Below are 24,684 nucleotides of genomic sequence, written 5' to 3'. Positions count from 1 at the left end.
TGCCTCCTCCTAGGGCTCCAGGAGGAAGGGGATGAACGGGTACGTTTACAACAAAAGGGAGCTTTGTGTTCTTCTCTCAAGAAATAAAAAAGGTTTATTTTGGTGCAATTTAAATCTTGAATCATGCATGTATTTCCTGTAACGTGCCTTTTCCATGTACTTTTTGAAGGCCCTTCACATGCATGGATTCCAAAATTTTTGTGCTGAAATAAACAGCTTCTCATTTGCTTTTTTCTCACAAACTTTCTAAAGTCACCTCATACTTGTCACCTCCCATGTAACTCCAGAATCCCAGTTCTTTATAGCTCCAGCCTTGTCAGAATCTGCAACTTAGACTGATGGGAAATCCCAACACAGAGTGCTTTATGTTCAAGCATCAGGTTGTCCACAAAGTTGTTCTTTGGTTTCCTGACCCTACAATTGTCTCTTGATTTGAAGCCAAGGGAGTTTCTACTGACCACTTTGGCCCCTACCTCCTGTGGGTCCTGACTTGAGTGAATGAAGGAAAGGACATATTATTCTGAGGAAGCCATTCTCCGTAAGACCTCATTTTCTGCTCCTATGGGAGGATGGACACTGCTGTGCTGTTCTCTGGCCAAGCTCACACCCCACCCCCATTCAGCCAACAAGTGGGCACCAGGCACCGCAAGGACAGGTAGAAGAGTCCAGGTAGTGTTTGGTTTATTAGTGTTGTCACAGTGACAGGAGCCCCTGTGGAGAAAAGACTCCCACTGGAACCCACTTGCCATCCCGGTGTGCCCTGGGGCTTGGAGCTTCTTGGCTTTCCCTTCCTGGCCTCCTCCCCCATCTGTTTCTAGGCCTTGCCTTGATCTGTCTGGTGCTGTGGTGTGGCCAGGAGTTAGAACCAGTGCCTCTTCCCATAGCTCATCGTGCGCCACGTTCATGGGAGGTAGGGAGCTCTACACAGCGGCCCAGCTTGGTTGCGAGATTTCCAGCTCCCACAGGACTGGTAAAACAGCGGCACTTCACTGCCCCAGGGCAGCTGACCACCATTCTGAGGTTCTGTCCCAGTGCGGCTTGGTGGCCACCTCATGGTGTGGCTACCGCATCTCTGAGCACCATGACTCCTCCCCCTGACAGGTTTCCTCTTCAGAACAGTGCTCGTGCAATCTTCCTCCCTGTGGCTTTGATCCTGGGGAAGGAGCCCCCACCTCCTTCACTGGGGGGTGTCCCGGAGGCTGAGGGACCACTGGCAGAGCCCATGGTGGCATTAAAAGGCTTTCGCCGCTGCCGCAGGAGGAAGTCGTGGGAGGCTCCGTCCATGGCATAGAAGACATTCGCCGAGGGCGGGATGGTCAGCTCTGAGGGGTTATGGGGTGAGAGTCAGGTATAATCAGCCGTCCCTGACGAGTGCCCAGATAGCTGAGCACTCCCTGAAAGGCACCACTCTCCTCCCTGGCAGTTCTTCCCTCTGGCCCCTGACCTCGCTCCCCTGGAAGCAGCTGAACCAGCTCGTACTCTGACGCTACCGCGTGATCACAATGGTTTTTCTTAAGGACACGACTGATGACACTTGGAGCCTTGTCCTGGCTTGTCACCTGGCATAATAGGAGACAGAAAGAGCAAAACATTGGCCTTAATGACCCGTACTTCCCATCTTTCCAGTCCCAGCCACCCACCAAACCCCCCAACAGGCATCCTATGTCCAAGACACTGTAAAAGGAACAGCCCCATGAGCCTGCCCATGTGGTGCCCAGTTGGGGCCCAGTCGGTTGCAAACAGCTGCTGGCCCCACATAAATCCTGGGATTGAGTTCCCACTCCATTCCCGACTCCAGTTTCCTGACAGTGCACACCCAGGAGTCAGTAAGTGGTAGATGGCCCAAGTGCTTGGGCCCCTGTCAGCCATGTGGGAGACCCAGATTGACACCCAGGCACCTGGCTTCAGCCTGGCCCAGTGCCAGGCATTGCAGGAATCTGGGGGTGACCTAGCAGATGGAAGATCTCTTTCGGTGTCTCCGCCTTTCAAATAAGTAAACTCATTATTTCTTTAAAAGGGAGAGTCTGCTTCCCTGTGAAGAAACAACACTGTTCTAAAAATCTATTAAGGTTCAAGATCAGCAGCTAACACAAAGAACCAACAGAAGAAAACAGCTGTCAAAGGTTAGAAAACTAGACAAGGGGCTGGCATTGTGGTACAGCACTTTAAGCTGCCACCTCTAATGCCAGCACCCTGTGTGGGCACTAATTCAAACCCTGGTTGCTCCACTTTTTTTTTTTAAGATTAATTTTTTAAAAAATTTTGTTTAAAGATTTATTTATTTTTATTACAAAGTCAGATATACAGAGAGGAGGAGAGACAGAGAGGAAGATCTTCTGTCCGACGAGTCACTCCCCAAGTGACTGCAACGGCTGGTGCTGCGCAAATCCAAAGCCAGGAGCCAGGAACTTCCTCCAGGTCTTCCACAGCGGTCCCAAGGCTTTGGGCCGTCCTTGACTGCTTTCCCAAGCCACAAGCAGTGAGCTGGATGGGAAGTGGCGCTGCCGGGATTAGAACCGGTGCCCATATGGGATCCTGACACATTCAAGGCGAGGACTTTAGCTGCTAGGCTACCGTGCCAGGCCCTTTAAGATTTTTATATTTATCTGAAAGGCAGAGTTTCCAAGAGAGGCAGATATACATAAAGACAAATTCCATCCACTGGTTCATTCCCTAGAAGGTGGGGCCAGGTCAAAGCCAGGAGCTTCTTCTAGGTCTCCCACATAGATACAGGACTCAAGCACTTGGGCCATCTTCTGCTTCTTTCCCAGCTGCATTTGCAGGAAGCTGAATCCAAAGTAGAGCAGCTGGGAATCTAATTGGTGCTAATATAAGATGCTGGTGTTGCATTAAGCCACAACACCAGCACTCTTCAGCTATTCCACTTCTGATCCAGTTCTCTTTGTAGCTACGGCTTTCAAATATTTTTTTTTAAAATAAAAACTAGAATCATTTGGCTGCCCAGACATAAGAACATCTAGCCCAACCAGGCAGTCTCCCCCAATTCCACCACAGCCCTCACCAGGATGCTCTTGTAGACACTGCCATCTTCCCCCAGCTCCATCTGGACTCGGATGATCCGGCAGTCAGAGGCTCCAGGCCCAGATCCCCCTCCCCCACTGCCAGGCCCCCTTGGGGCCCCTTCTGCACCCCCACTCAGTGGGGAGCCACAGGAAGCTGAGCGCCGATGACCTCGAGAAGGCCTGGGAGAGGAGGCTGGGGGAGAGAGGTGGCTGGAGTCAGCTGGGCTGTGCAGGGACGGACTGCTTTCCAAGGCGGAGTCCAGAGAGGAGACAGATGGCCACTTCATGTGCTAGGAGCAAAAGGCATGTGAGACTGCTGTGGAGCAGGTGGGTGAAGGAGCGAACGTTCATGGGCAGGGCAGTCAGCACAGCTCACCTGAGCCAGGCGGCTCAGCAGAGGAGCAGGGGTGCCAGGTGCTTCCTCTGCCCCGACACTGGGCCGGTCCCAGGACACAAGTGGGGTGGGACCCCCAACAGAGCCCAGGACCCTAGAGTGGCCAGAGATAGACAGTGTCAGAGGAAGGTGAGCAGGTTTCAAGGAAAGTACCCCCGAGGCCCCGCCTGCCTTACTCTGTCCACTGGGAGATGACCAGTGCTGGCCGGAGCACTCTTGGGGCGGGAGAGTCACTGGTACCCGGTGGCTCCACCTCACAAGACACACGGTGACTGAGGAAGAGGTGACAGGCAGAGGTCAGGCAGGATACCACTCCCATAACACACACGTGCAACAGCAACCAGAGCCCGGGAGTCCCCACCTCAGCCAGCCGGTCACCTCTGGGCCTCTGTCAGTGGCCGGAGCCCTTGCAGCCACTGCTGGATGTCCGGGTCAGGTCGCAGGTCATAGCCACGACACTCGTTCTGCAGCCTCCGCAACTCAGAAAGCACAGCAAACTCCTAGGAAGGAGCCTCAAACTGCAGGGGCCCAAACCCAAAGCTCCTGGATGCTCCTGTCCCCCCTTCCTGGGACCCTTACGGGTAGCCAGCTTCTGGCTCAGGCATGCCTCTCACCTTCCTCCGCTTGTCAAAGTTAATGTATCCATTCTGCAGGGACAAAGTAAGGGAGGAGGGGTTTCCTGATGCTGCCTTCCAGGCCAGAGCCCAGCCCCTCCTGAACGCATGGATCATGTCGAACTCACAAACTCTTTCCTCACATCCATTCAGCACCCAGCATCCCATGTAGCCCTTTAAATTGAGTGTCTCAGAAACAAAATATGCCTGGGACACAGAGCGATGGCTCTGTGGCTAAATCCTCACTTGCACCCACCAGGATCCTGTATGGGTGCCAGTTTGTATCCCGGCTGGTCCACTTTCCATCCAGCTCCCTGCTTGTGGCCTGGGAAATCAGTACAGGATGGCCCAAGACCTTGGCACCCTGCACCTGTATTGCAGACCCAGAGGAGGCTCCTGGCTCCTGGCTTCAGCTCGGCTCAGCTCTGGCTGTTGCAGTAACTTGGGGAGTGAACCAGCAGACAAAAGATCTTTCTGTCTCTCCTCTCTGTATATCTGTCTCTCCTCTCTGTATATCTGTCCTTCCAATAAAAATAAGTCTTTTTTTTTTTTAAAAAAAAAAGACACACACACACACAAAAAGTGTGCCTGCTGAGTCTGGCACTGTGGCACAGCGCATTAGGCTGCTGCTTGCAATGCCAGCATCCCTCATGGGTACCGCTTCCCAACCAGCTCTCTGCTAATGTGCCTGCAAAGCAGTGGAAGATGGCCCAACTGACTGAGCCCCTGCACTCAAGTGGCAGATCTGGATGGACTTCCAAGCTCCTGGCTTCAGCCTGGCCCAGTACTAGCTCTTGCGAGTGTGCAGAGAGTAAACCACTGAATCGAAGATCTCTCTCTCTGCCTCTTCCTTCCGTTTTTTTGTTTTTTTTTTTTTTTTTTTAATTGGGAAGTCAGATATACAGAGAGGAGACACAAAGAAGATCTTCTGTCCACTGGTTCACGCCCCAAGGGGCCGCAACCAAGCCTATCTGAAGTCAGGAGCCTGGAGCCTCTTCTGGGTCTCCCACGAGGGTGCAGGGTCCCAAGGCATTGGGCCGTCCTTGACTGCCTTCCCAGGCCACAAACAGGGAGCTGGATGTAAAGTAGGGCTGCCAAGATTAGAACTGGCACCCATATGGCATCCCAGCACATACAAGGCGAGAACTTTAGCCGCTAGGCTACCACTCTCGCCCTCTGCCTTTTTCTAAAACTCTGCCTTTCAAATAAATAGTTAAATCCTTAAAGATAAAATACCTGCTTTGTAGTTGAGAAAGCCAGGTTCAGGGGACATTAGGAACTTTACTGTCTGTGCTAGAGCCTCAAGTATGTCCTCAGCACTGAGCCAGTATGCACCCCACTTGTACAGAAAGGCTGAGTGGCTTGCCAGAGAGCCAGAGCGAGCATCCCACAAGCTGGTTTCTGCCTGTGGCTGCTTAAGGCCTTACAACTGCCCTCCTGTGGGGAGGTCGGCTTGCCTCTTGAGACCTGCCCATGACATTGCCGGGATGTGTAACCCAAACGTACACATACACACAGTAGTTCCCACAAGCATAACTGCCTCTAAAACCCACTCACTGCATTGCCATAATGTGTACCCCATGGGCACACACACATACTCACCTCCAGCTCATCCTTGGAGGCTGCATCCAACATCACCAGGTCTTTAAGGAAGGTGCCCAGATATGGGACCACACCCTGAAGTCAAGGATCAAGGTCACATGTTCCTGCCACTGTCCCAAGAGCTCCCCCTCTCTGTCCCCGGAAAGCCGATTTCATTCTCTTGGTTTCATCCTACCCCTTGAGTGGCCCCCACCATTGACACTCCTCCCTTATAAGCACCTCTGCCAGTCACATACCCCACCCCGGGAGCCAGGTCTTGGGGTCTTCTTGGAGTGTGGCTCCAGAGGGGCCTGCAGCTTCACCTCCTGGTGGGAACAAAACAGAGAGATGTAGGGGAGGGCGAGGCCAAGGTTGGCCAGGGACACCAGACAGCTGGGCCTTACCTGCGCCAGCAGGCCCCTGCTCTGGGAGTAATTGTTTTCCTCAGAAAAGATGTGGCAGAGGCTGGAAAAGACTCGGAGGCTATCCCTGGAGGAAGGAAAACAAGGGGAATCAGCCACTCCCACTCACAGGAGGGCCCCCTACACCCAGCCCAGTGCCCAGTGGGCCCCACCTGGCAGCTTCCCCCCAGGCCGCCCGGAGCCGGTGGATGGGGCTGGACTGCAGGGCCGACACGACGGCGTACACCGAGGAGAAGTTCCGGAGCAGCCGGCACTCCTGTCAAGGCCCGAGAGGGAGGCCAATGCTGTGGGACCCCCTGTCTGCACCAGGATCCCCAGCCAGGCAATCCTCTCACCTCAGCCACACGAATCCACTTCTCCAAGAGCCGGGCCCTCTGAGGGGGGCGGAGGGGCCGCACGGTCACCTCCCCAGGCCCTTCCCCAGTCGAAGTGGCCCCCAGGACAGAGCTGACCACTGCCCCTGCCACCTTGTTGAACTGTGTGACGGTGGCTCGGACAGACGGGCAGAGGTGCGCATGTCCTGGTCTGTCTCTGTGACCCCACAGGCCCCCCAGGCACTGAGAGGGGACCAGATTAAGAAACAGCTCCTGCAGGACAGAGGTCAAAGGTTGAAATTCAGAGTCAAGTAAGGTCAGACTTCTGGTAGTAGGGTTTGGAGGGTTTTGGGGGAGAGTGTGGCAGGGAACCTGAGGGACACAGGGCTTGAAGGGCGACGGCCAAGGGGCAAGGTGAGATGGGAGATAAAGGAGGCCAGGAGCTCGACCACTAAGGGGTGGAAGTCAGGGGAGGGTCTGGGGTCCAGGAGGGGTCAGTCAAGGGCTGGGAGCACAGGGAAGGGGGAAGGGAGCATGGAGGAGGAGGCATGGGTCAGGGTCTCACCGCGTCTAGCAGGGTCAGCTGTTCGGCCAAGTGGTCAGCGAGGAACACCAGGACATCCGTAGGGTCAGCAGGGGGGTCGCCGGGGAGGGCCAGGGGCTTGGGAAGGTCGGGGGCCTGGGAGTCCACCCGGGAACGGAGGTTGCGGAGGAGGTCAGCGGTGCCCCCCCCAACTCCCTCCCCAGCCGCATACCCTGTGCGGAGCAAGAAGCTCTCAAGCCGGTCAAGCTGACCCTTGACCTCAGAGCCAAAATCCTCAGGGTGAGAGGCCAGCCAGGTTGACAACACAGAGATGGCTACCCTGGGAGAAGGGGAGGCAGCCAAGGGTCAGAGATCAGGCTGCAGCTTGGCCTCGACTGCAGGGGTCCCGTGAGGCCATGACTCAGCTGGGGTCACTCACCCTGTTGTCCTCTCTAGTTCATCAGCAGGAGGAGACTCGAGGGCTTCTAGTCTGCAGAGAGAAAGAAAACCTCTCTCTACCCACTCTACCCACCCAGTGGCATGATGGGGTTTTAGGAAACGCAGGCACCTCCATAGTTCTTGGTCCCTTCTGATCCTGACCTGTCAGCCACAAGCCCGAGCAGGGCAGACGTGGAGGTGAAGGCCCGGTGGGTGGCCAGTAAGGCTGACATGAACGTCAGGTCAGCCCCGGACGTCTGGGGATCCAGCAGGTGTCTGACCAAGGCCACCAGGGTGCCAGCTCGGAGCCGCCGGGAGGAACGTGGGGGAGGTAGAGGGACCTGGGGGACAGAAGAGGCCTATCTGTGACCTGGACCTTCAACTTTGCCCCTCACCCCCCCCCCCCGGGGCTTGGTGTGAACAGGCTGAGTCCACACTGCTGCCCCCCCACCCGCCTCACACCTGAGTCTGAAACTCCAGACCCCCTGACCTAACACTCAAGCCGAAAAGCCCGGTGCAGCAGGGGAGCTAGGAGTGAAAGGGTCAGAGGTGAGAAGCTGGAGTCGGGATCTCACCGAGGGATCTGGAGGCCGATACTGGCGGCTTGTGACAGTGAAGGTGGCCCCATCCTCCTCCTCTTCCCAGACAGACACGGGGGCCTGCGGGAAGAAAGGGGAAGTGAGAGCAGTTCACACCACTGCCCACTGCTCCCAGATGGCACCCCAGACCTCCTTCTCCTCCTCCCTCTGTACCCCTCACCTGTGGTGGCAGGGACCAGTACCAGCGAGTGCGGGGGGTGGGGGGGGCTGGTGACCCCAGGTCTCTCCCACTGGGGCCCAGACAGCCCCCCCCAAGCCGTCTCAGGGCCCGGCGGAGTCGAGGGGCTTGCAGTTGGGGGGTAGATGCAGCGCAAAATCTCTGATCCTGGAGATCCCCAAAGCTCCTTCCCCCCAGCGCTGAACCCCAACACAGCAGAGAGGCAGGGAGCAAAGGGCAGGGGAGGCAAGCCAGAGAGGCTGCGAGCCAGAGGCCAAGAGAGGCTGAGCACCAGCCCGCTCAAAGGCAGAGCCACCGCACGCCCCGCCTTCCTCACCAAGGACCCTGCCGTGGCCTCAGCCAAAAGAACCGTCCTCCCCCTGCAGCACCCTCCCACCCCTTGATCTCGCGGGTGGGGCCTCACTAGCTCAACCCTGAAGACCCCAAAAGTGGCAGCTCTAACCTCAACACAGGAAGGAGAAGTGGAAGTGGGGATAATGTATGGGGGGGGTGGGAAATGGACTCAGAGTCACGTGGCCCCAGTCCCTCCCCCTGCCAATCCCGAAAAACCAGCCCTGCCAGTCACCCTGCCTTCCCCCAGTGCCCCGGACCCAGGAGTCCAGGGCCTCCGGGGCCCCAAAAGCAACTCCCGGCCTCTCCTGAGGCCTCAAACCCTGCTCCTGGCCGCTGCTATTAGTCCCTAAGGAAAGAAGGTGACCACACGGTATCCAGCCTAGATCTGTGGCATCCAGGTTTCAGGACCTTGCTTTAGCAGCTCCTACCTAGCCCCAGGCAAGGGCAGGAGAGGGACAGGGTAAGGGAGGGGCCAAGAAATCCGAGGGTTCCCTCCCCACTCCCACAGTCAGAGGAGCCGGTTACCGTGGAAACAAACCCCTCCCCGCCAAACAAAAACCCTGAGGGAGATGGGACCGAGACCCAAGTTCCCAGAGAGGTAGGCACACTGTGGACAGGGCTAAGCAGAGAGGGCCAAGCAAGAACAGGGCTGGTTCCTGCGGCCAGGTCCTGAGTCACTGGGACACCAAGCCCCAGAGCCGCCAGCACTCCCTGCGGCGGGGCGAGCGGCCGACACCCGGCCCGAGGCGAGGCCATAGCCGAAGCCTGAGCGAGCAAGAGCCGCCCGGGGGCTCCCACACACCGAGCGGAAGGCGGAGCCTCCCCAGCCCTGACGCCCCTACTTCCCACCACCCGCGGCTCACCTCTTCTTCTTCCTCCTCCTCCTCTTCCGCCTGCCCCCCGCCCACGGCCCGGCCACCTGGGTCCCCACCCTCTTCGGGGTCTCGGCTCCGGAAGCTGCTCAGCACGACTCCCCCGGGGGGGCTTGTGTCCAAAAGCAGCCTCAGGGGCCGCGGGAGCATGGCCGAGTGTAGGAATCAGCGGGGTCGGGCCATGGGGGGCGCCTGGAGAGAGACCGGGGTGCGGGTGGGGGGTCAGGCGGGCGCGGGGTGTAGGGGTCAGGCCAGGGAAGGCACGCGGGCAAGGAGGGGGTATCTAGGTAACGGGACGGGAGCCCTGCCAGAGGCCCGGGGTAGGCGGGCGACTCAGGGATGGGCCCTGGGGGAGCCCTTGTGGTAGTCCGGGGCTGAGAGGGTCATAAGTGACGGGAGCGGGCAGGGTCACGGGGTGCTCTGATTCTGACCTGCTCGGGAGGGGTCGGGGCAGCGTGGGTCCCGGGCCGCCGTTGCCGTCGGTCTCCGGCCCCCGATCGAGTCCCCTCCTCAGCTTTTCCGCACCCCCCCTCCGCACCCCTCCGTCCGGCTCTCGGGCCCTCCCGCCCTTTCCGCTCCCCCCGCGCCCGCCGGCTCCGAGAGCTGGAGCCAAAAGGGGAAGGAAGTGAGGACAGGAGCCAGGGCCGCGGACTAGGGGAGCGCCGGACGCCCAGGGGCCCCTGCGCCCGAGTGCCCCTGGCCCCTACTCGGGGGTTCTGGAACCCACAGTCGCCGCGTACTGAATTGGACTAAAAATACCAGTCTCCACCCCGCCCCCGAAGGGGTGTGACGGGTAGAATTAAACATTTCCTTCTCCACAAGAAGGAGGCCAAAACTTGCCGCGTGAAGTGTTTTAGGCGAGGGTGAGACCCCGTTATTTCACGGTCACCCCGGGGGGAGGGGGTATACACAAGTCCCATTCCAACCCGGAACGGGCCGAGATCCACGCCGGGCTTTCCGCGGAGCCCTTGCTCCCGCCCTCCGCGCGGGGGCGAGGCAGGAAGCCGCCGCTTCCGGTCCCGGCTGGGGCGCTCGGCGGTTTCCGTGGGCTCAAGGTCCCCTTTCCCCTGGGAAGTCGGCGGCTACTTGGGAGTTAGGGGAACCTGTGGCTTCCGAGCCCCAAATGTTCCAGCTGGGTGGTAGGTGCTGTGAGACGTTTGGGAGGTCAGGGTCGTTGTAAGGGACGGTGTGACGGGAAGAAGATACGTGGTGCTCGGAAATGGGGTAGACTGAGGCCCAGTTGGAAGCACAGAAGAGGACTTTATTGCCACACGACTAGGACCTGGCCACCCGCCCCTCCGCCGCTTCCTCAGGCTCCGGTGCAGCCGCTGTAGGGGTCCACAGGCCCTAAACCCACCTGCCTTGGAGGAGCCCACCCATCGGCCGGGAAGGGGAGATGAGGCCTTTGGGCTTCAGCACACCAGTAGAGGGACACACGGCAGTCTGAGGAGAAAGACCGAAGCTGGACCCCAGAGAGGGTGATGGCTGGCCAGGCCAAGGGAACACAGCACTGGGAGCCAAGAGGCTGCATCTCGAGTCCTTGGACATTGGAGGAGAGAAATAGACTTAAGCACCGAGCGGAGGATGTGGGGCTGTGGGTCATCAAATAGGTCTGGAGGTGGGGCCACGCCCAAAGGGAATGCACAGGCAGGAGCCATTAGTATGGAAGTAACCTCAGAACACTGATTTACCAAGTGTGGTCTGGGTCCCAAGAGCCCCAAGTCTGTTTCTTAAGGCCCTTTCAGTGCAATAGCAAGCTGCACTTGGCTTTGTCAGTGTCATTCTCCTGGAGCGTCTAGTAGAGTTTCCCAGAAAGCTGCCTGGTGGCATATGATGCATTTGGGCACCATCACCCTCACAGCCAATGCAAATGTGTGCCTGTATAGCTCGTTTTCAAGTACCATAAGTATTGCTTCCAAGGGGTTCTGAGACCAAGCATGGTGAGAACCGTCGTGATGGCACTCCACAAGTGCTCCAAGTAAGGTGTGTGCCTTACAAAAAGGGGAAGAGGGGGTGTCGCAGCAGATGGGAGGTGGCATCGTGAGGAAGCCACTTGCAGTAGTTTGGGCTGGAGATGAAGGAGGCTGCCATGGTGGTGTACGTACTCACTGCGTCTTCTGGGAGAGAAGGAAGAAGGAGCTGAGGAATTGGGGTGACTTCGGAATGCCAGGGGAGGTGCTTCTCCACCCATGTGGGCCAGTGAGGGGGTGGGAAGTGGGCCTGCCTGCTGGCCCTGCACTGAGAGCCCCTTCTGTGTTTCTGCCAGCAGCTGCACCATCTCCTTTTGTCCTCGTGGACTGCACTGACCAATAAGGTGGCCGCTGCCCACACGTGGCCATAGTGCCTTTGGAACATAACTAGTCCCAACAGCGCTGTGTGCTGGCTGCTGAGAAGCAACACTGGGTGCAAACGGGAGTGCCAGTGAAGACATGTAAGATGCTGATACTGTGGATGGCACAGGTTAAAATGTTCGCTGAACTGTGCCTGCTTACTTTTTTTTAAAATGAGCGTCTTATTCATATGTAAATTTACATATTGAACTCCTGCTAGACAATACTGCCTAAATGAACTTTCTGTCCCAACAGCCAAGGAGAGGGCCCTGCAGACTTAGCAGCATGGCAGGGTGGGGCTTGCAGGTGGACTGGAGGCCAGAGTAAACCCTGGTCTGTGGGAGCTCCCAGTATGGGTTCCCTCTGCTGAGGTGACAACAGCTGGTTGAAAGGGGATAAAATGGAGGAGAAATGAGGGGAAGCAAGTGCTGTTACCTTCTCCTTTGGATCCTTGCTAGTGGACAGGTAGGCAGCTGTGGAGAAAAATAGAGAAGGAATGGGCTGGGCTTGGGGTGGATGTGGAGCAGAGTGGAGGGATGTTGCCCAGTTGAGACCCCACACTCACCGAGGGAACCCAGCGGCTTGATGAGTCCAAGGAGGAGAAAAGCCGACAGGAACAGACCGATGCCATCCTCGAGGGAGGGCCCCGACAGGCCTGGCAAGCGGAAGGGGCTGGTGAACTCTGAGCTGTCCCCCATCCCAGGTGTCGGCCCAAGCTCCATAGAGTTCCTGGCACTTACCTGCCACCTCCAGCGTGACCTCGGCTCTGCGCCCTGATGGAGGCAGGCTGGGGTGGTGGACGCGACAGGCATAGCGTGCCCCGTGCTGCTCCACAGTGATGGGAGGTGGCCGCAGGTGTGCCGTGAGGCTCACGGAGCCGTCCGAATGGTGGCGCAGGGCAGAGAGTGAGCTCTGCCCCTCGACTTTGCATGAGCCACCCTCCGTGCCGCCCCAGAGCTCCCACTCAACCTCCAGGTCCTTGGGAGGGTAGAAGTGGGACACGAGGCACAGCAGCTCTGGGGGTGCCTCCCCAGGGGCGGCCCACACAAGAGGGGCTGGTGACAGGGATACAGTAGGAGGCTCTGGAAAGAAGAGGAACCCACAGGATAGTGAATCCACCATGATCTTCTCCTGAAGTCCTGGGTTTGCCCCCCAGCTTCCTCCAAAGGAGGCTAAGGGAACTTTGCTCTTCCACCTTGTGAACCCTCTGTGCTCCTCATTGATGCTTCACAAGGAATCCCCAAGCATGCCCTGGCCACACCCACATTCAGATTATCAGGGACTCATTTCACCCTCCTACAAATTTTGGAGCCTTGATCCCAAAGCCCTCTCAAGAGCTCCACCTCTTCCCACTGTCCCCGGGTTCCTGGAATCCCGCCCAGGCCACCTATTCCTGTGCAGCCCTACCCTTCTCATGGTATTCCCGCCCCCAATCCCAGTTCTCACCCTCTCCCTTGGGAGACTTTCAGCCCCAACTCACTGTACACAGTCAGCTCCAGGGTGACCTGTCCTTGCAGGTATGGCAGGTGGACAGTGGCCAGGTAGCTGCCCTCCTGAGAGGGCCGCACTGCAGGCAGCAAGAAGGTTCCGTTTCCCGTCCAGGGGCCTGCTGGCTCATCATCTTCCCAAGCAGCAAATGCCACTGCCCCCTCCTGGGCAGCTGGCACCTGGCCATTCAGCCCAGGAGTTGCGGTCAAGAGCAGGTACCCCTTTCCTTGGTGCTGGCGTCGCCACTCTAGTCCAAAGGGAGGGGGTCCAGAGGCCACAGGGGTGGGGGACATGTAGGCAAAGCTCAAGTCCAGCACGGCATCTTGTCCCAGACGGATTCGAGGGACGGGGGTATGGGTGAGGACAGTCAGTACCGCTGGGGAGGAGAGTAGCACAGGCATGAGAGAGAAACCGGAGTTTGTTCAAGGGAACCCAGAAGTCTAGTTTTCTCAGCCCTCAGAGAACACCTCATTTTCTGATATTTACCTTTCCCAGACTTCCCTGCAAGTCCCCTTTGCTCTGGGATGGCATGGGAGCCTGGGTAACTGAGGGAGAACCCTCTTGCATGAGGGTGAGCAGGGTTGATGAGCAGGTGCAGCCCTCAAAGCCAGCTCTGAACAGGCACCAAGAGTCCCGAGGGAGTTTCTGGCACAATCCATGCACTGTCCATGCAGAGCCAGGACTTTCCTTGTCCCTGACGAAGCTGTGCTTGTCCATCTCCGATGCTGTACACAGCATTTACGGACAGACTCTGTACAGACGTCTACGTCTGCTGGAGCAGTGTAGGGCAGCGGGGTTCAGTGCCTGGAGCTGCAGCTCTGGGGACCAGCACTGCTGCTTGCAACATAAGCATCTCATATTTGTACAAGTCCTAATTGCTCCATTGTCCATACAGCTCTCTGCTAATGCATTTGGGGAGGCAGCAAAGATGGCCCAAGTACTTGGTCCCCTGCTAATCCTGTGGGAGACAGATGTAGCTCCGAGCTCCTTTTGCCCAACTCAATCCTATCTTCCACTGGAAGAGTAAACAAGCAGATGAAGATTTCTGTGTTTCTCCCTCTGTGCCACTCTTTCAAATCTTTTATATTTTTAATTTATTTTTATTGTAAAGTCAAACATATAAAGAGGAGGAGAGACAGAAAGATCTTCTGTCTGATGAATCACTCCTCAAGTGGCCGCATTGACGAGCTGAGCCAATCCGAACTCAGAAGCCTGAAGCCGCCTCTGGGTCTCCCATTGGGTGCAGGGTCCCAAGGCTTTGGGTTGTGCTCAACTGCTTTCCTAGGCCGCAAGCAGGGTGCTGGATGGGAAGCGGGACCACCAGGATTAGAGCCGACACCAATATGGGATCCCAGCACGTGCAAGGCAAGTACTTTAGCTGCTAGGTTATCGCGCTGGGCCCATCTTTCAAATAAATCTTTAAACAAAAATCCAGACTCTGGAGCTTAATTACATATCCTTGGATCACTCTTCCCTGGCTCAATTTCCTGATCTCTTAGTTATGATAAGAATATTATCAGCCTCCCAGGGTTATTGTGAGGGTTAAATCACTTAACATCAATTGCCCAAATTCCCGGTTTGGGATCAGCAACACATCTGTGCCTGACAAGTGCTTGTAACAGTGCCTGGAATGCAGTAAGGCCAGTGCTTAAACAATGTGCTCCAACACCACCATCTCCAACACATCCAGGCTGCCCCGACGCCCACCTCTCCCGCCTGTGATAAATGTACCATCGATCAGCCTCAGGCACCAAGGGTACTGGAAGTCACCCAGACTTTCCCCCATTCACTCATTCAGCATTTATTGAGCACTGTGGATGTTTAAGGTATCGTAATGGTAGAACAGCAGAGATGGCAGGCAAGACGGGCAGTCCCTACCCTCCATCTTCCAAAAAAAAAAAAAAAAAAAAACTCCATGCTGTGTACTGTCTCCACCAGACCCCACTAGATGTCACATTCAGTACTAACTTGGGCTCTCATCAACATATTTTCAGAAAATTACAACAGCTTCCTCTTTTGTCTGCCTTCAGTCTCTTTCTCATCTTTGATTCCTCTTCCTTGTGGTAGCCAAACAAGGTGGCTACAAGTCCAGTCAGGCCACTGGCATGTTCAGAACTCCACACCGCTCAGGAAATCAGCAGCCGAAGACACAGCTCAGTGTCCAGCCCAGATTTTAATCATCCGTGTCCTTGGATAAATTCCCTAACAGTTCTGGGCCTCACGTTCCTTCATCTGCAACTTGGCGATACTATTAGTACCTGTGTTCTGTTATGAAGTGGAACAAAGGAGCTTGTGCATATAACTGCTTAGAACAGATTCTGGTAAATAGAATATGGTCAATAATGTCAGCTGGGGATCTTGGGGAAAAAACTTTGGTTTATATTTTCTACGCATGTCCAATAATCTGATATTTGCCTACTGTTTATACATATATGGGGCCCAGTGCGATGCTTCAATGGCTAAATCCTTACCTTGCAAGTGTCAGAATCCTATATGTGCACTGGTTTGTACCCCAGCTGCTCCACTTCCCATCTGGTTCCCTGTCTATCACCTGGGAAAACACCAGAGGATGGCCCAAAGGCTTGGGAACCTGCATCCGTGTAGGAGACTCCTGGCTCCTAGTTCCTGGCTTCAGATTAGCTCAGCTTAGACCACTGTGGCCATTTGGGGAGTGAACCAGCACAGGGAAGATCTTTCTGTCTCTCTTTCTCTCTGCCAATCTGATCTACCTTTTTAATAAAAATAGATAAAAATCTTTATTTATTTGAAAATTACATAGGGTAGGGGAAAGAGTCTTGCTGTATCATCTTCCTTGTAAATCTTCCTTTCTAATAAAAAATTTAAAATCTTCAACATATTAACTGGGCATCTTTAAAACAAAAGAAACATCTTCTGGCTGCTGGTTCACCCCCCCCCCCCAAGTGTTGCAATGGCCAGAGTTGAGCCAATCCAAAGCCAGAAGCCTCTTCCAAGTCTATCATGCAGGTGCAGGTTCCAAAGCCCTTAGGCCATCCTCCAATGCTTTCCCAGGCCACAAGCAGGGAGCAGGATGGGAAGTGGAGCTGGGACATGAACCAGTGCCCATATGGGATCCTGGCACTTGGAATTGGAAGATTAGCCAGTAGAGCTATCATGCCAGGCCCATCTTCTGGGTTTCTTTCTTCCTTCCTTCCTTTCTTTCTTTCTTTCTTTCTTTCTTTCTTTCTTTTTCTTTCTTTCTTTTCTTTTCTTTCTAAGATTCATTAATTTTTATTGCAAAGTCAGATATACATAGAGAGGAAATATGGAGAGGAAGATCTTCCGTCCGATGATTCACTTCCCAAGTGACCACAATGACCAGTACTGCGCCAATCCAAAGTCAGGAGCTAGGAGCCTCTTCTGGGTTTCCCATGCAGGTGCAAGATCCCAAGGCCTTGGGCCGTCCTCAACTGCTTTCCCAGACCACAAGCAGGGAGCTGGATGGGAAGTGGAGCTGCCGGGATTAGAACCAGAGCCCATATGGGATCCTGGTGCATTCAAGGTGAAGACTTTAGCCACTAGGCTACCACATAGGACCCCTGGATTACTTTTAATCCTCACTGCCAAAGCCTATAAGGCTAGTTTTCTCAGCTTCATCAGATTATATTCAGTAAAGAAAATAAAGTCTCAAAAACAAGAAAAGTAAAAAGAGGTGCCTGGCGCAGTGGCCTAGCAGCTGAAGTCCTCACCTTGAACGTGCCAGTATCCCATATGGGCGCAGGTTCTAATCCTGGCAGCCCCATTCCCATCCAGCTCCCTGCTTACGGCCTGGGAAAGCAGTAAAGGATGGGCCAAAGCCTTGGGACCCTGCACCCGTGTGGTAGATCTGGAAGAAGTTCCCAGTTCCTGGCTTTGGATTTGCACAGCACTGGCTGGTGCAGTCACTTGGGGAATGAATCATCAGACACAAGATCTTCTTCTCTATCTGATTTTGTAACAAAAATAAATAAATATTTTTTTAAAAAGAGAGAGAGAAAGAAAATATAGTCTCAAGTTTCCCTTAGTTTCTCAGACTCTACAAATCCACTTTTTGAGCTGGTGGTGAGGACCCACAGGGAGATGAAGGATTAACCTTTAAGAGAGCAGGGTTATTGCAAGCAATTTTAGACGTGCCTCCCATAAACCGTTCCCAGAGATGCTTACTGAGTAGTTATGAGGAAAATAATAGGATGTGTGTTCAAACAATTCAAAGCAAATCATGGAGGGAGAATAGGTAAGAATTTTGGTAAATGGTTAAACAGAGAGGGCTCCATTATCTTGTCCCTACTTTTGTGTATTTTGAAATTTCCATTCAATGTTTTAGAAGAATCATGAGCATTAAACACTATGTACACAAAGTATGTTGAGAGGACCCAGCGTTATAGCGTAATGGTTAAGGTGCTCGCTTTGAACACGCCAGGATCCCATATGGGCGCCGGTTCTAATCCTGGCGTCTCCACTTCCTATCCAGCTCCCTGCTTGTGGCCTGGGAAAGCAGTCGAGGACAGCCAAATGCATTGGGACCCTGCACCCGCGTGGGAGATCCGGAAGAGGTTCCTGGCTCCTGGCTTTGAATCGGCGCAGCACTGGTCATTGCATTCACTTGGGGAGTGAATCATTGGACGGAAGATCTTCCTCACTGTCTCTCCTCCTCTCTGTACATCTGCCTTTCAAATAAAATAAATAAATCTTTAAAAAAAAAAGTATGTTGAGAAACAATAGTTGTCAACAAACATCCTATTTGATAAGAAATGTGTAAAGTTATACTAGGATTATCATGACATGATGCTAGAGAGATTTCACTGAAGATTTTACACAAAACAGTGTTTGTTTTCAAAGATCCTTTATCACATAGAAAAGCTTGGAGACAGACCAGACGAACTTGTTTTTTCCTTTGGTATGTGCCTGCAGATATCTCCCTGCCCCCGCACTGTGGGGGATGTCTGCCCTTCCTTCGCGGCACAAGCTACTGCGCACCCCACACCAAGACTGTCCATGCCCCTGAGTGCTGATCTACATCTCCTCACCTTTGTGGTCCTTAAAAGTACTGAGGCCACCCAGCAGAGTCTGACTGACCTGGTCAGGAGGTTTGGGCATATTGTAGCTTTTAATAGGATCTTTTTAAAAATATTAAAAAAATAATTTGAAATACAGTTATAGAGAGAGTATCCCAGCTGAAGGTTCACACCCCAAATGGCCATAACAAGTCAAGAGCCTGGAATTCTTCCCAGTCTCCCTTGTATGTGCAAGCACTTGGACCATTCTCCGTTGCTTTCCCAGGTGCATTAGCAGGGAAATGGATAGGAAGTGGAGCAGCTATGTTCCAACAGGCATCCATATGGGATGCCAACACCAGCCCCTCAACAGGATTCTTATTGCTAACAGAACTGAGAATTGATGAGCTCCAGCTTATTCTTGGTGCTAATAAATGCTTATTGAACCAATGAATAAATTAACATTGCCTCCTCTAATGTTCATAACAATGGAAAGGCAGCTAAGAAATTCTATCCACACGCACAGCACAGTTTCAACTAGAGTCCATTTCTGAGTCCTGTGCGGTAGCCTAGTGGCTAAAGGCCTCACCTTGCACACCCAGGATCCTATATGGGCGCCAGTCTAACCCCAGCTGCCGTACTTCACATTCAACTCCCTGCTTCTGGCCTGGGAAAGCAATCAAGGATGGCCCAAAGTTTTGGGACTCTGCACCCATGTAGGAGAACGGCTCCAGAAGGCTTTGTATCGGCGCGGCTCCGGTCTTTGTGGCTGTTCGGGGAGTGAATCTTCGGACGGAAGATCTTCTTCTCTGTCTCTCCTCCTCTCTCTATATCTGACTTTCCAATTAAAAAAAAAAAAAGTCCATTCCTATCCCCCTGGGTGAAGCCAAAAGGTCTAGGAAAGGCCTGTTCCATTGTCAAGGACCACTCTTCCCACTGGGCAGCTCCTCCGACCCCGCCTCAGCCTCAGGATACTGGTGTGAGCTTGGGATGGGTGCCACCTGGATTCCCAGGTCCTGTGAGGACTCCATAGGTGCACAGAGAAAGGAAGGGTTCAGGGGCTCCATCGGGATCGACCTGTCCGCGGGGCCGGCTCATTGACATAAAACGAGACAGAGGAGCCAGGACTCTCCTGGGCCTCCGCTACAAAGAGAGAATACCTAACTAATCCGGTCAGAAATCCCCTCCACCGCTGAACCCCCAACAGGACCCCAAACACGCCGGACCCCTCCTCCCCCGGCTACTCAAACCTCCGGCTCCTCCGCATTGTCCGCCTGCGTCTCTACCGCCCGCTGTACCGCACCGTTAGCGCCCGCGGGGACCCCGCGGTCCAGAGAGGTCAACGCGCGTGGGAGGCCAATGGCCTCGGCCTCGCGGTGACCGCACCAGAGAGGCTCGGGGGCCGGTGTTTGAAAACGGGGGCGCGGCCAAAAGCGGGGGTGCCTAGCAAGACACAGAACTGGGAAGCAGAGGGAAAAAGAAATTCCCGCTTCTGTGCATCCACCAAGCAAGTGGCCGCAAACCTCGGCCCGGAAGCCCCGCCTCGCCGAAGCCCCGCCTGCCGCTCCACGGTTTCCTCTTTTCCCTTTCGTCCTTGCGGGGTTAGGGGCTGCAAAGGGCGGTAGCCGGACCGCTCGCATGACAAAACACCGAAGCTGAATCTGTTCACCATGTGAGTCACCCGCCAACCGGGACTCTCTCAGCCGCCACCCACCCTCCTCGACCGCCCGCCCCCTCCCCAGCTACCTGTTGCCGTGGTGATGAGGACGGGTTCCTGCTGAGGCTTTGGCTGAGGTCGCAGAAGGCTGGACAGGCTGAGGGCCGAGCTGGACATGCTGACCATTAGCCAGGCTCCGTCCAGGGCCCGTGGGCACTCTGGCTCCGGGGTCAGGCGACTGGCCCAGGTGGCAGAGGCCGGGAGTGGAACGAAGTGGCTCATCTCGCAGTGTGGCGCGGGGGCGCCGCGGGGGTACCGCCTGAGGGCCGCTTGCAGGACGCCTGCAGGATCTGTGAGGGGCCCGGAACGGGAGCTGCAAAGCCCATTTCCACCTTGCATATACTGGTGGGGGCCAGGCCCTGCGGCTGGCCGGGGGCGTGGCTCCCTGGGGTCAGTCCGAGAGAGGGGCTGGGAGGGCGGCTTTCGGGGGTAGCAGGATTAGTGAGATTAGGCCATACTCAGTTACTGAGGAGTGAACGTCCCGGCGCTGAGGAGGAGGGGCCCTGGAGAGGCGAAGGTGAGTCCCAGAAGACTCACCGTGCACGCTGAGGTAGAGGTTAGGGTCGAGGTCCGGCCGGGGCGGCGGTCCCCCGGGTCCGTGGCGCAGAACCAGTGCGGCGGGCTTCTTGGTGAGGCCACCCCCGCGCTTGTCCTCCACTAACCAGCACTCGATCACCGCGGGTCCGGCAGAGACGCGGCTCGCCAGGCCTGGGGGAGATCGGCACGAGTGAGGGGCGGCCAGGGTGTCGGATGACCCAACCTGCACCCACCTCCCTCTCCCAGCTCCTGGGCAAGGACCCGGGGTGCGCTCACCCAAGGCCACAACCACGAGCAGGGACACAGGCTTCATGGCGCTGTACTATCCTCAGATCTCAGCCCTGAAGCCTCTTCCTCTTTCACTTTCATTTTCCTTTAAAAGCTAGTAGAACCGCCGGGGAGGAATTCCCTTCACCGGTAGGGGAGGGCGCCTGCCTGCGGGCGTTGGCAGCAGGTGCCTTCAGCCCTGGCCAAGCAGGGACCTGGGAGCATTCTCTCCAGTTCTGATCGGCACCTCCGCCCAGCTGTGCCTCCTGGACCATCCAGCAGCGCCAAGTATGAGCCTTTCTCAAACCTAGGTTTCCCCCACGGGGATCCAGCTGGGGATTCCCCCTCGCCCAAGTCTCCCCAGAGCCCTTTTTCTAGCTTTCCCCTACCTGCACTGGGTGAACAGCAAACACACAGGGGTTGTCCAGAAGCCAAGCAAAATGACCAATAAATATTTTAATTATTGTCTAAAAAATTAAAACCTTGTATTCCTAAGACCCACTCCCCTGCCCTCCACCCACACCCCATGAGCACTGAGTTGGGGATTCCCACTATAGAGGTGTGTGTGTGAGAGATGATGGCAGAAATAGGTCAGAAATGAGAGATGCATCTTGGGACCAAGGGCAGATTCCACGACAAGCGGGGGAGAGGTCAAAGAGCTGGTCCCCACAACACAAACACAGATTTCAGGAACAAACTACAATCATCTGACCCTTAACCCTGCAATTCCAGGATGTCTACCCCTCCCTTGTCCCTACCCCCACCAAGTGCTCCCTACTCTGGAGAGCTGGTGCACAGGTGTACCCATTAGAGGAAGGCTGTGCTTAGTTCCAGGGGTGCCTTGGGGGGAAGGGGCTTAGGGGTGGATTGGGTTGTGGATGCTGCACTGTGGCTCCATCTCCAGAGTATGTACAAGTCCACAGCGATCAAAGGAAGACGGCATGACGGGAAGCCACCTGAGGGGCCGCGTCGGTGCCTAAAGATCCAGCCCCGTGTTCCCGCTTCTGAAGTTGCTCCCAGTAGCCTGTCCCTTCAGTTTGCTGCTCCACCCCCACCAAAGCCCATCTCCACCTTATGCACAGTGGCAGGGGACCAGACCCTGCGGCTGGCCGGGGGTGTGGCTCCACTGGGTTCCTCACCACTGCCCCCAGTGGCTCCAGGGGACTCTCTCTTGGGCGGCAAGGTGGGTGCTGTTGGCCCACCAGGTCCAGGTCCAGGTCCGGGTCCAGGTCCAGGACCAGGTCCAACCCCTCCCCCGCCCATGCGGTGGCGACGCTCACAGTGCCCTCGGTGGCGCATGAAGCTGTCTCGCCACATGAACTTCTTGGCGCAGACGCCGCACTCATAGGGCTTGAGACCCGTGTGGGTCTTCATGTGCTCAGTCAGATGGTGTTTCATCTTGAACTTTTTGTTGCACACGGGGCAGTCGAAGGGCCGCAGGTTGAGGTGCATGTTCACGTGCCGGTCCCGCATGCTTTTGTGGGAGAAGGCCTTTCCACAGTGGCACAGAAAGATCTTGTTCCCGTCTCCACTGCCTGTGCCTCCAGGGGTCCCACTGGTACCAGTGGCTACACCCAGGCCCCCCGCTGACGTGCCCCCCAGGGGTGCTGCCCCATGCTCCCCTTGGTTTCCTGGCGGCTGGCCTGGACCCTGAGAGGAGGAGGAAGAGGAAGAAGGGAATACCAGGATCTGGTTGCCCTGCATGTCCAAGGGAAGGAGGGGTCTTGGTGGGTGTGAGGGGACATAGGAAGAGGGGGTCGGCCCTCCTGAGTCCTCAAGCGCTGCTGCAGGGCCTGTGCCCTCATAGGCGCCAAAGTCATTGGAGGACTCACAGAAGTTGACCTGCTCCTCCCCCTTGTCCGGAGGCTCTGTCAGTGTCCGGACATCACTGATGCTGAGGGAAGCCTCGGGTCCTCCCCCTGACGGGACCCCAGAGCTGCCCCCTAGCTCTTCGTCTTCATCATCCTCACAGGTCAGTACCAGATCCTCTTCTTCCTCCTCCTCCTCTAGGTCTGGGTCTTGGGGAACAAGGGGTGCTGGTGCCGGGCCAATTCCACCCCGCTTCACATAAACCCAGTGTCTCTGGGGTACAATGCTGGGAGGGGTATAAGTGGGTCGCCGGAGCCCGGCCCCAGGAACCACCGCACCCCTGCCGTCCCCACCATCATCACATAGCTCATCTGCCTCCAGCAGTAGCTTGCCAGAGGTGGCTCCCCCGCTACCGACCACAGGGGCTGGGAACACGGGGCCACCTCCTCTCCGTTCTCCAATGCCCACTGCAGAAGCTGCAAATGCCTCTTGGGAGGAAGAGGAGAAATCCGTGGACTCCCGGGGGCTGAAGTAGTTGCTGCTGCTGGGAGACTGATTCTCGCTGGCCCGGCTGGAGGCGTGGGAGCGTGCAGAGCCCATGGAGGCAGGTGCCAGGGTGCCTCCACTGCTCCCGGCCGGGACTCCGGCACCAGGGACAGTGACGGAGGTGGCGGCAGCGCTTGTGACCATGGTGCTGGCGGAGGCCCGGCCTTCTCGGAGGAGCTCGGTGCACTTGTCCACGATATGCCACATCTGGAGCACGGAGCCCACCGTGAGGAAGTTGACAATGTCAGCAGCAGCCATGCTGAGGCGGCCGGTGTAGGCGGAAGCCAAGACCGTCTCAAAGGCGCCCGGGTCCATGACACTGGGTAGCGAAATGGAAGTCATGCCCTTGAGTAGGACCTGGTCATGGAAGTACGGGGAGGAGGCGGCAAGGACAGCCCGATGAGCCCGGAACTCGCGGCCCTGCACTCGGATGGACACATCGCAGAGCTGGCCCTGCAGCCGCTGCTGATTGAGGGACTCCAGGAGGGCACTGGTCACCTCCGGGAAGGACACGTGTACCACAGCTGCTGCCGGCAGGGGCAGTGGGGGTGGCGCCAGCGACAGAGGCAGGGGGAGTGCTGCCCGGCTGGGAGAGAGAGCCGGCTCCATGGTGTGGAGGGAGGGGATACCCCCCCAGCCACAGGAGCAGAGGAAGCAGGGCGGCCGGGGGGGTGTCTGGGAAGAAAAAGAGAGAAGAAGGCTAACATCCTGTAATGACACACATCCCGTCAGCTAAAAAACATGTTTGTATGGGCCATCTAAGCAACTTAACTCCCCACGACACTGAGCAGGCATTCCTCTCAACCCATTGGGCCGATGAGGAAACTGAGCGGGAGGAGTAAGCGATCACCCAAGGTCGCACAGCCAGTCAGCGCGGTGCCAGCAGGTGTCTCCACTCCATGTGCTGGGAATTGAGGCGCCCATAGGGAGTGGAAGGCCTTCTGGAATCGCCCCCTATCACCCACTTGTCTGAGGGCCTGGCTTTCCAAAAATGCACCTTTCTGGTGTTTTGTACTTTTTGTTTTCTGGAGCAGGTACGTCGGCTCCTCTGGTGCAGAACACCCCACCACCTCTCCAGCCCCCCCCTCCGTCTCAAGGCCACGCCCCTTCCGCCCCAGCTCACCTACAGACACGCCCCCTTTGGAGACCTGCCTTGTGCTCCGCCCCCCTGGGTCCCTCCGGCCCCGCCCCCGCCTGCTCCGCCCCGAGCGCTACCTCGCCCTCCACGCGCACCCGGAAGGCGCCCCCCAACCCCGCGCGTCCCCGCTTACCGGGCCGCGCGCCCCCGGGCCCCCCCGCCCCTCACTCGGTGGCCAGAGCTGCAGCCTGGGCCCCTCCCGCCGCCATCTTGCGCCGACTCCCTCCGCCCTCCGCCTTCGCTCCGCCTCCCGTGGCTCTGACTTTAAAGGTACAGGCAGGCACCCCCGCCCCTGCCGCTGGGCAATACTAGGCCGACTCCACTACTTTCCCTTTAAAGAACCATCGCCTCACCCCACCTTAAAGGTGTGCGGTCCTGTCCTCCGCTGAAGACTCGGGACTGGGTTCCGCCGAAGTCCTCCTTCCCCTTTAATTCTGCAAGCCTGCTTTTTCCCATTGGCGGCGGGACGCGGCGGCCGGCGCTGCCCGGGCCCCGCCTCCGGCTGCAGGTTTGCGGGATCGGAGCCTGGGCCCGGCTTGACAGCGTCCGCGAGGCCCCGCCCCCGCCCCC

General features: G+C 56.4%; 3 protein-coding genes across 4 annotated transcripts; all 3 read right to left on the bottom strand.

Moving 5' to 3' along the window:
* Positions 1-664: 664 nt before the first annotated feature.
* Positions 665-9,865, bottom strand: RGL2 (ral guanine nucleotide dissociation stimulator like 2). The gene is made up of 18 exons (XM_004590266.4): positions 9,723-9,865; positions 9,283-9,483; positions 7,885-7,968; positions 7,472-7,650; positions 7,311-7,361; positions 6,914-7,211; positions 6,370-6,621; positions 6,187-6,290; positions 6,017-6,101; positions 5,870-5,938; positions 5,634-5,708; positions 4,032-4,064; positions 3,796-3,917; positions 3,594-3,689; positions 3,400-3,511; positions 3,023-3,313; positions 1,445-1,559; positions 665-1,322 (listed from the first exon to the last, which is right to left on the bottom strand). Exons 2-18 carry the CDS (start codon positions 9,439-9,441, stop codon positions 1,111-1,113), a joined length of 2,337 nt encoding a protein of 778 aa, XP_004590323.2. The 5' UTR covers positions 9,442-9,483; positions 9,723-9,865; the 3' UTR covers positions 665-1,110.
* Positions 9,866-11,174: 1,309 nt separating this feature from the next.
* TAPBP (TAP binding protein) lies at positions 11,175-20,769 on the bottom strand. The gene is made up of 8 exons (XM_058664590.1): positions 20,631-20,769; positions 20,355-20,525; positions 19,847-20,107; positions 13,102-13,485; positions 12,362-12,703; positions 12,187-12,276; positions 12,057-12,094; positions 11,175-11,408 (listed from the first exon to the last, which is right to left on the bottom strand). The coding sequence occupies exons 1-8, from the start codon at positions 20,665-20,667 to the stop codon at positions 11,397-11,399; spliced, it is 1,335 nt and encodes a 444-aa protein (XP_058520573.1). The 5' UTR covers positions 20,668-20,769; the 3' UTR covers positions 11,175-11,396.
* A 283-nt stretch (positions 20,770-21,052) lies between these two features.
* On the bottom strand, positions 21,053-24,585 carry ZBTB22 (zinc finger and BTB domain containing 22). 2 transcript variants are annotated; one of them, XM_058664582.1, is made up of 2 exons: positions 24,473-24,585; positions 21,053-23,651 (listed from the first exon to the last, which is right to left on the bottom strand). In XM_058664582.1, the coding sequence occupies exon 2, from the start codon at positions 23,583-23,585 to the stop codon at positions 21,654-21,656; it is 1,932 nt and encodes a 643-aa protein (XP_058520565.1). In that variant the 5' UTR covers positions 23,586-23,651; positions 24,473-24,585; the 3' UTR covers positions 21,053-21,653. The 2 variants fall into 2 exon arrangements, with proteins under 2 accessions (XP_058520565.1, XP_004590324.1); XM_004590267.2 differs by lacking the exon at positions 24,473-24,585 and adding an exon at positions 24,248-24,362.
* Between the last annotated feature and the right edge of the window lie 99 nt (positions 24,586-24,684).

Source organism: Ochotona princeps, chromosome 1 (genome assembly GCF_030435755.1).
Source record: "Ochotona princeps isolate mOchPri1 chromosome 1, mOchPri1.hap1, whole genome shotgun sequence".
In the NCBI taxonomy this organism is placed as follows: domain Eukaryota; kingdom Metazoa; phylum Chordata; class Mammalia; order Lagomorpha; family Ochotonidae; genus Ochotona; species Ochotona princeps.
This window is presented reverse-complemented; position numbering and strand designations above follow the sequence as displayed.

Excerpts from the sequence above, each read along its gene's own strand:
- ZBTB22 (XM_058664582.1), bottom strand. The coding sequence starts at position 23,585 with ATGGAGCCGGCTCTCTCTCCCAGCCGGGCAGCACTCCCCCTGCCTCTG.
- TAPBP (XM_058664590.1), bottom strand. The coding sequence starts at position 20,667 with ATGAAGCCTGTGTCCCTGCTCGTGGTTGTGGCCTTGG. Across the intron at positions 20,108-20,354 it reads CCTCTACCTCAGCGTGCACG|ATCCTGCAGGCGTCCTGCAA; the intron begins GTGAGTCTTCTG and ends GGCCCCTCACAG. Across the intron at positions 12,277-12,361 it reads GGTCACGCTGGAGGTGGCAG|GCCTGTCGGGGCCCTCCCTC; the intron begins GTAAGTGCCAGG and ends TCCGCTTGCCAG.
- RGL2 (XM_004590266.4), bottom strand. The coding sequence starts at position 9,441 with ATGCTCCCGCGGCCCCTGAGGCTGCTTTTGGACACAAGCCCCCCCGGG. Across the intron at positions 7,212-7,310 it reads GAACTAGAGAGGACAACAGG|GGTAGCCATCTCTGTGTTGT; the intron begins GTGAGTGACCCC and ends CCCTTCTCCCAG. Across the intron at positions 1,560-3,022 it reads GTGTCTACAAGAGCATCCTG|GTGACAAGCCAGGACAAGGC; the intron begins GTGAGGGCTGTG and ends CTATTATGCCAG.